Below are 9,031 nucleotides of genomic sequence, written 5' to 3' on the forward strand. Positions count from 1 at the left end.
TAAACCGAACCCCTGCCAGGACTCAAGCCGATATCAACTGAGGCATATTAAAAGATATCGGCCAGATGTAGAGGCACACCTTGGCCAAACTAGATTGGAATGAAGATGGTCTCCAGCTGGTGGCCACAATCTTTTATAGCGATCATCGATAATCAATGGATAACATCCAAGTTTTTGTATCAAAATATAAAGAATTTATTTTATATCCATTGCATATAATTGTATTTCGTGTACAGCTAAGACAATTTTGAATATCAAAACAAGACAAGACACATTATGTGGTTAAATCGATATTAGCCCGCAACCAAAGAGCCGAAAAGAGTTTGCTTTTGTTAGTCCATTTCGGAGTGTTGTCGGCTTCAAGTGGATTAATAGTAATTAAGGTCAAAAACCAAGTCGGATGCCGTTTAGCTTAGAACTTGGAGGACTTGGCCAGGTTAAGCTCTTCGGTCAGCATGCGACCAAAGTCCGCATGCACCTGGGTGAAGTTCTTGACGGCCCGCTCCTGCAGGAACTGGCTGGCGTTGCTCAGATGGCCGGCGATGTTCTGCACCAGACGCTTCTTGGCGCACTTGTCCAGGACGTGCACCCAGAAGTCGGTCACCTGACCGTAGTTATCCTCCGTATCGCCGCTGCTGTAACGGTAGACATCCCCGGTCACGGGGCAGCACGAGGACAAGGCCCTGGCCCTGGGGCACTCCTGGGGTCCGTTGAAGGAGTTGGGGAAGTAGTTAGGAGCTCCGTCCTGGTTGTCCGTCACGTTCATGGCCCCGTCGCGTTGGAAGTTCTCCACCCGCACCTTGTAGGGGCAGTTCACCGGGATCTGCAAGTAGTTCGGTCCCAGGCGGTGGCGATGGGTGTCCGAGTAGGAGAACAGACGACCCTGGAGCATCTTGTCCGGAGAGGGCTCGATGCCGGGCACCAAGTGAGCCGGGCTGAAGGCAATTTGCTCCACCTAAAGATCGATACATATAAATGGGTTAAAAATGATTAAAATATTCAACAATGTATAAATAATTGAATGAGCTACAAACCTCGGCAAAGTAGTTCTTGGGATTGCGATCCAGCACCATCTTGCCCACGGGAATCAGAGGGAACTCCTTGTGCGGCCAGACCTTGGTCACATCGAAGGGGTTGTACTTCCACTTCTTGGCCTCGTCGAAGGTCATGACCTGGATGTACATGGTCCAGCTGGGGAACTTGCAGGTCTTGATCCTGTTGTACAGATCGCGAATGCTGTAGTCCGGATCGCTGCTGGCCAACTGATCGGCGGTCTTCACGTCCAGGTTCTTGATGCCCTGGTCCGTCTTCAGATGGAACTTGGCGTAGATGGGCTCGCCCTTGGCGTTGATCAGCTTGAAGGTGTGCGAGCCATAGCCGTTCATGTGGGTATAGCCGTCGGGAGTGCCACGATCGCTGAACAGGAAGCTCACCTGGTGCGTCGATTCCGGACGCAGGGTGAGGAAGTCCCAGAACATGTCCGGATCCTTCAGGTGCGTCTGCGGGTTGCGCTTCTGGGTGTGAATGAAGCTGGGGAACAGGATCGGGTCGCGAATGAAGAAGATCGGGGTGTTGTTGCCAACCAGATCCCAAACACCATCCTCGGTGTAGAACTTGATGGCGAATCCTCGGGGATCGCGGGCAGTATCTGCCGATCCGCTCTCGCCGCCCACGGTGGAGAACCGAATGGCCAGTGGAGTGCGCTTCTTCACCTTGTCGAACATCTTGGCGGCACAGTACTGGGAAATGTCGTGGGTCACCTCGAAGTATCCGAAGGCACCGGCTCCCTTGGCGTGGACCACTCGCTCCGGAATGCGCTCCCTGTCGAAGTGGGACATCTCATCCAGGAAGTTAACGTCCTGCAGCAGCACGGGGCCGCGGGGACCCACCGTCTGGGTGGCGTCCTTGATCCCAATGGGTGCTCCATGGCCAGTGGTGATCGCTCCTGGCGCAACCTGAAAAGCAAAAGGTAAATTTAGTTTAATTTATATATTTATTATTAATCAATTTTAATTGGATAACATTAAAGCTTTTAGTAAAATTGTTTTGCAGAATAAAATTATTATTCAAAATGTTACATTTGTCAGTCGCATATCAAATGCAATAAAAGTAGAAATTTAAAGAAGAGGGTTTTTTGTAGTTTAATCATTATAACCGTATATCTATATACATATAAATATATAATTTTTAAAATATAAAGTAAATTTAATTTGAAATGAAAAAATATGTATTCTATTGTTTAATATTTAACAAAGGGCAGTTGCAAAGTGCAACACCGTAACTTTTTGTTATATAATGCAAGTCCGAAAAGTCCTCTAATCTTATCTGCGCTTAGGCGATAATTCTTTTTTGGGCTGCGGACTTTCATTCCTTTGTTATAATCGCCGGGCTGCCACGAAAAACATAAACATAAAGATTGCACGGCTTTATCTCTCCTGGGGGGGTCACTTTGAGAGGCATTTTATAAAAGTATAAATAATTTCATGCCACTTAAAAAAATTAGATAACCAAGGTGTCTTGAAGTGCTTGCGGATTTTAAAGTTTAGGAATTGGGCCCTTAGTCGCACTAGCTTATAAAACGATCACTTAAACGATTATACATGTTTATTCATTTAAATATTGCTTTAACATTCTGAAAAGTGACATGGGTGGAATTTATTTCAAGCCTTAAAATCAATAAATTAGTAAATACCATTAGGCCAATAAAACTGTCTTCTGTTAGCAGTAATTTCAATTAGCCCACTAACTGCCTGTCATTTATCACCCGGTCTAATCTGCGTTTTGTCTTAATCATCATCTTCCTTGTTTTCAATTAATTTCCCTGGAGTAATCGGACACCACTCCTTAATCGCCTTATTGTACATTTCGCATGCAATCCAAAACTCATTATAAAATGAACTCAGCCAACAATTTGCAAAACTGTCACCGGCTAATGCGCACTGTTTAGCTAATGTATTTGAAACCTGACAACGCCATGCGAAATTCGAAATTGAAAACATTTCTAGAACAGTGCATATAGAATTTTGTACAGAAGGCTGTTTATCAAAGTGAAGCCTCTGGTGATGTGTCAAACATATAAATTAGGCTGCTGTTTATATCTCACAACAAAGTCGTTTGGGTTATAATTTAGGGTGGGGATTGCACACTGAGTGGTAAAAGCAAGAGAAGGTTTACCTTATATCTGGTTTTGCTGTCTATTTAATTAGATCTTAATTCTTAAAAGACAGACGAATAAAAGGGTTTATTAGTTTAATTAACCTTCACACTTTACAACTGATAAATATAATTTGATAACGGCTGTTCGTTTGATAAGATCACCGCCAATAAAAAATTCTTACGAAAAAGTGATTTAAATTTCGAAAATTTATATTCAGCTTTATTATCAGCCTTGAGTTGATATTCAAGTCACATAGCCGTACTGCAGAATTAGCTCACCTGTTTTATATACTCTCAATTTTGTGGGCACTTCTATATACGCTTCTAGAGCTTTTTGCACTTGTTTGTTCATTTTTTGCCCCGTTTCAATCAGAATGGTTTGCACTTTGAGACAACAATGTGGGGCCACTTCAGGGGGCAGATACGCAAAGTGAAGCAAACCGGGAATGGCAATGGGAGTGGAACCGGGATCCGCGCCGCAACAAGTCAATCTGGTTCCTATCAGAGCCCCTTGTTTGTGTGGTGGTAGATATCTCCAAGCGAAGAGCAAACTGATAAGGAAACTTCGCTCGATCTCAAAAAAAGGAATGCAAAACACACCGACTACAGGAAAGTTTTTAATTGCAACATGTCGGCGACGCAAGCGCAACAAAGAGGGTAAACATCGTCTTAATGAGGCAGCTTTATAAGATAAGTGCATCCGATAAGTTTAAGGAGAGATGACATTGTCTACTAGATATTGTTTTTTAGTAGTTGAATCATTATATAGATAAAGTAAACAGGTGATATGAATGTAAATAGGGGAATGAATCTTAAAAGAAGATTTAATTTCATGAGGTTGTTCAAATGTTGCTAAAGCATTTAATTTCGTATGATTATTTTAAATAACCCGAGCTTAAAAAAGCTTAATCAATTAATAATTTGGAATCAAGCAGTGAACAATGATCATATTCAAGTTGTTGATTTATAAAAAAAAACGTTGAATGTGTTTCTTTTTTTCCTACTTATGTATGTATGTTCGACCTTCCACAATGCATTACGTTTCAAAACCACTTTAAAGTGTTTTCCGTGCATTCTCGAAATTCTTGGATATTTCATAAACTTGATTGCAAGATTCCCTAAGAACAAAGAACCCAGTTGCCATGATTATTCACCGAAACAAAGGCAAACAATTAATTGCCTGACAGAATGCAGTTTTCACAGTTTCGTCATAGAAGGTCAAAATCGACTAAAACAACACGAACCAACCAACTGTGGAGCTCTCTTTTCTGGGTCAGTTCGAAACATATTCTCACATACAGTTGGTCTAAACCGGGGGGCGTTCCAACTTAGTTGCATAACCAAATCGGAGAAAGAAAATTAGCATTGACTTATGGCTGGCAAACGCATTTTCCCAGACGGTCTTGCCTTTTCGCATGCTAACCCAAAACAAGTTTCAAGCCGGGTTCGCTGTCACTCGATGGTCGAAGCCCAATGCAACCAGTTTTATGCAACATTGAGCCGGTTGCCCCAAAGTCCATTGACTCCCAGCGAATTTTCCAACCTCAAAGCAGCGCAACAACTATTCGCGGCCCTCTAAAAAGTTCATGTGTATATATACAAAAAAGTAATGGTAATTACTTGTTATATTAGAAACTCGAGTAATTGATTTCGTGACTCAATGCACAAATGCACTTAATATCAGTGAAGCGAGGAATACATATTTTTATATATCATTGAAATCTAGTTTATGAGAATAGATAGTTAGTACCCAAAATTATTTAATATATGCATGTACATTTTTTTATGTAAATAATTATAAATGTACGAAAAAAATTAAAAATATATATACATTATTGAAATAAAAAATTTGTTCTTTTTAAATAGTCCTAAACCAAAAATGGAATAAATGGTTTTTATTTTAATTTAGCTGACACATAATATGTTACTGGTTACTACCCAAAGTACGCACCCATCCACTTGTACACATCTGATAAATCTAATCTTTTTGGGCCAATTACTTAGCGGTTTTTTGTGCTTATCAACTATCAAATAGCGATGCAGAATATTTTATTTCAATCATCGAACTACGGGGAAATCCATTGGGAAATATCTGAGTAGTAAATTTATCGCGCTCAAAAAATTTCTGTGTGGGGGCACCACAATTAAAGTGCTTACTATTGATTTTATTTGGGACTAATCCTCAAGTTCCTTTATAAAGTTTTGATAAAAAACGAGAGTTCAGTAATCCATTTACTTAATGTAACAAAATTAAAAGATTTTACCAATTACAATTTACAAGAATACAATAAAAAATTACCTTTTTACATTTGCCTTTGTTTAAATGCAAAACTCAAAGCTTATTTCTATACATTTTAAGATTTTGAGTACAAAAAACATATGTCTAATTTTAACTACACAAAAATGTTTTTAGTTACTCATTATTAACCAATAATAATTTGTTTACACATTTATGAAGGCACGATTTTTCAATTTAAACCAAGTGCATGTGTGTACGTATGTGTGTACATATTTCCTATGTGTTCAACCAAAAGCGAAAGCGAATAATTAACACGAAAGTGCAAACCAACAAATTCAAATAAGTAAAATCTAATGCACACTGCAAGTGCCAAATGAAAATGGAAGTGCAAATTGAATGCAAAGACAGAAAATGAAAATAAACAAAAGCCAAAGGTCAGCCAAGGTAAGAAAAACGGAAAAACAAAGGAAAACTAAAGTAAACTTTGGATTGAACTAGAAATGGAGTAGCAAAAAAAGTTAACCAATCAAACTTTGGATTAGGTACAGAAAAAACAAATCCTGCCAAAAAATTGCCACACTGATAAGGTTTATCAACGAGGTTTTGATAAGATTCGTATAAATAAAATTAGAAGAGAGTAAAAAAGGGAGAGAGACTGAGTCTTTTGAACTTTGAACTGTGGCGAAACCGCTTTCAAAATTACTGACATCTCTCAGAAAGCCTTTGTTTCTCGCTTGCATTTTTAAACATTAATAAAAAGTACAAACTCATAGCAATCGCCGCTTTAATTGTCTTGTTTTTTGTTTATTTTATTTTCAACAATGTTTCTCCCTTCTCTTTTTTCTGTTTTCCTGCCGGCACACACACACGCACATTCGCACTCTCGCGCTGCACACCAATACCTATGCACTCACCGTTTGGGAGTTTTTGTAGTCAATCAACTGATTTGAAGCCGCATCGCGTTGAGCCATCTTGCTTAAAATTTAGGATATTGCTCTATGGGATAACCAGAATTTCGATATGTCGAGTCGAACAAACGTTGATTTTCAAATGCCTTTGTGTTTACTGTGACTGCGTCAAGAATTCCGTCAACTAAAGCAGTCGCAGCGCAGTTTCGTTTGTTTTTATACGCACGGCAGTGTTGCCACTTCGGCAATTTAGTTGCTAGATATGTATCTAGCATTTTTTTGCGGTTGCTCAAAAAGTTCAGCTTTTTTTATTTTGTGTTAGGATTTTGTTCAGACCTAGATTTTTTCTGAAGTATTTTGGCATATTCATATGTACAAGGAACAAAACTTCCTAATATTCTCTTTTGATGGACAGAATAATGCTGCTAAAGATCTGTACTTACTGTTTGCTTAAGTTCTCTTAATAAAAATGTATATAATTAAATTTATTTAGATACAAAAGTATTGAGCATTGTTTGTTTTTCATATGTACGTAATTTGTTTTGGAATTTTAAGAAACTTGTGAATTGAAAAAAGCTTATTATGCTCCCGAAATTTTTTCAACTCTAAACAACAGTTTCCACTAAAAAATCCTCGGCCAGACCAGGCAATTGTGGATGGTGTCGCGAGTTATAATCGATAATTTTTAACATTTCGGCGCCAATTTGAAAATCGGAATGGAATAAAAGAACGGAAGGTAGTTTTTGAGGTTTCAGTTTTTAATATGACTTATGACATACAAAATATTTAAATATATTTCTTTCAGATGAACATTATAAAATAATTTCAATAAATAAATAAGTGCGTATGAAATAAAAACAAAGCATAATACTGTCGACTTACTTCTAAAGACTCTTTTTTTTGCACTTATACTTTACAATTGAAACATTTGGAAAAAAAGTTCCTATGTAGATTACCACTGCTTCTGACTATACTTTTTAAGATACTTCAAAAACCAAAAATTTCAAATATTTATCATTTAAAAGGCCGGTCATATTCAAAAGAGTGATGAAGAAATACAGAAGATACCAACTGATTACAAGATTTCTCGTGTCGATTTAATAAACTACATAATTAAAATTAGCTTTGTCATATTATTTATAACAACCATATGTTCACAGCGTAAATATTAACATTCACTCTGCACCGATTTAAAAATTCTTAAGCCGATTGATTTTCAAGTTGTTTTATTTTTATTTTTTTATTTTGTGTAAGAAATAATGTAAGCAAACTATGAATAAAAATTTCATGAATATTGTAACAAAAGAAAGCCGAGTTGATTTTTATGCAATTCATAATGCCTAATACTCAGATTGAAAAACCCACACAATGTTAATATTTCTAGAGTGTAAATAAAAAAAAATTTTAGTTTAAATTAACCAAAAAGCGAAGAAATGATTTCAACAGCTTTTAAGATTCGTTTTCTGCAACTCTCTTATAACTAAATAACATTTCTCGACTACTTCTAGTAGTCACAACCAAATATAACAAGTAAGGAGTAAATATTCACACATTTCTTTAAAACTTTTAGCTCATACTCCATTAAACCTAATAATTAAAGTTAACTTTCGTTGGTAAAATTATTTAGAAAAAAATTGTCCTTTTCAATTAAAAAAAAAATACGGCCAAATTTTTAAAATACTAAAAGCACATGGCCACCCTAAACTGGTATATGTAATCAGAATATACCGAAAAACGAATAAACAGCTGCTTGCTGTACGGCACAACGCGTTAGCCCAATACTACCCAGGTTTTTTTGTCATTCATTGTTCATTCGTTCGTCTCGTCTGATTTTCTTTTTATAAAACACAATTAAACTTTAAACATATACACATAATGTTTATAAATATAATGTAGTGCAACATATATATGTATAATATAGCTAAATACCAAGTGCAATCCCTCGAAAGATAACTTCAAACGGCAATTTAATTTACGTAAAAAAAGAGACAAAAAAAACGGCGCGTGTGAAATTTTTTCAAGCAAAGGAGAGAAGTTGGAGCAACAAAAAAAGAAGAGAGAAAAAATACAACAACACACAAAGTAGGCCAACAACAACAGCGAGAAAAAGCAAGCAAGCGGCAACAACAACAGCGAAAGAAGCAAAAACCTTGTAATTGTGTCAATAAATGTTTTAAATTATATTTCCTTTGGGAAAAGGCAAGTGTCTGTGAAGGTGCTTGTTAGTGTGTGTGTGTGCGAGACAAGTGAAATTTTCTTTGTTTCCCTGCGGGGGAGGAAAAAAGAGTCAAGAAATGAAGTTGCCTTGAAACAACAAAAAACGCTGCCCCAAAAAAAAAGTATATGTATGTGCGAGTGTCTGACTCGTTGTCTGCCTGTGTTTGTGCTTGTGTGTGGCAATGAACGTTGAGCAACAACCATAATTTATTTATTTGGAATTTTTTCTGCGCTGTTTGCTTGCTTTTATCTTTATAAATATCTTTCGAAAACAAAGAGGAATATTAAAATAAAAGTCTCTAGTGTTGTTTCAGCAATGAAAATGTTTAGCCAAAAAACGAGAAGCAACAAAAACAGCGGCTTTAAGGCTGCTGGACAGGTTTCCCACGGCTAAAAATTAAAAAAAGGAGCAACACGAAGAAGAAGAAGCAGCAGCAATGCGTGAAACGCGAAAGCAAAGTGAAATTCAAGACAACAACAACAAATACAAAAGCGTAGCGGCTAACAGAAA

At 37.3% G+C, this 9,031-nt stretch overlaps 1 protein-coding gene and 1 long non-coding RNA gene across 2 annotated transcripts; one reads left to right on the forward strand and one right to left on the reverse strand.

The window, feature by feature from the left end:
* Positions 1-171: 171 nt before the first annotated feature.
* LOC108088331 (catalase) lies at positions 172-6,531 on the reverse strand. Its single transcript, XM_017186073.2, has 3 exons — positions 6,310-6,531; positions 1,035-1,955; positions 172-955 (listed from the first exon to the last, which is right to left on the reverse strand). Exons 1-3 carry the CDS (start codon positions 6,364-6,366, stop codon positions 413-415), a joined length of 1,521 nt encoding a protein of 506 aa, XP_017041562.1. The 5' UTR covers positions 6,367-6,531; the 3' UTR covers positions 172-412.
* Positions 6,532-8,124: 1,593 nt separating this feature from the next.
* On the forward strand, positions 8,125-9,025 carry LOC122320783. The gene is made up of 2 exons (XR_006245829.1): positions 8,125-8,385; positions 8,824-9,025. It is a non-coding gene; the product is annotated as an uncharacterized LOC122320783 (long non-coding RNA).
* Positions 9,026-9,031: the final 6 nt, after the last annotated feature.

Source organism: Drosophila ficusphila, unplaced genomic scaffold (genome assembly GCF_018152265.1).
Source record: "Drosophila ficusphila isolate 14025-0441.05 unplaced genomic scaffold, ASM1815226v1 contig_106, whole genome shotgun sequence".
Lineage (NCBI taxonomy): Eukaryota > Metazoa > Arthropoda > Insecta > Diptera > Drosophilidae > Drosophila > Drosophila ficusphila.

Coding starts and splice junctions, on each gene's coding strand:
- LOC108088331 (XM_017186073.2), bottom strand. CDS start 6,366: ATGGCTCAACGCGATGCGGCTTCAAATCAGTTGATTGACTACAAAAAC. Junction 1,956..6,309: donor ACTACAAAAACTCCCAAACG/GTGAGTGCATAG, acceptor TTTGCTTTTCAG/GTTGCGCCAGGAGCGATCAC. Junction 956..1,034: donor CCAAGAACTACTTTGCCGAG/GTTTGTAGCTCA, acceptor ATCGATCTTTAG/GTGGAGCAAATTGCCTTCAG.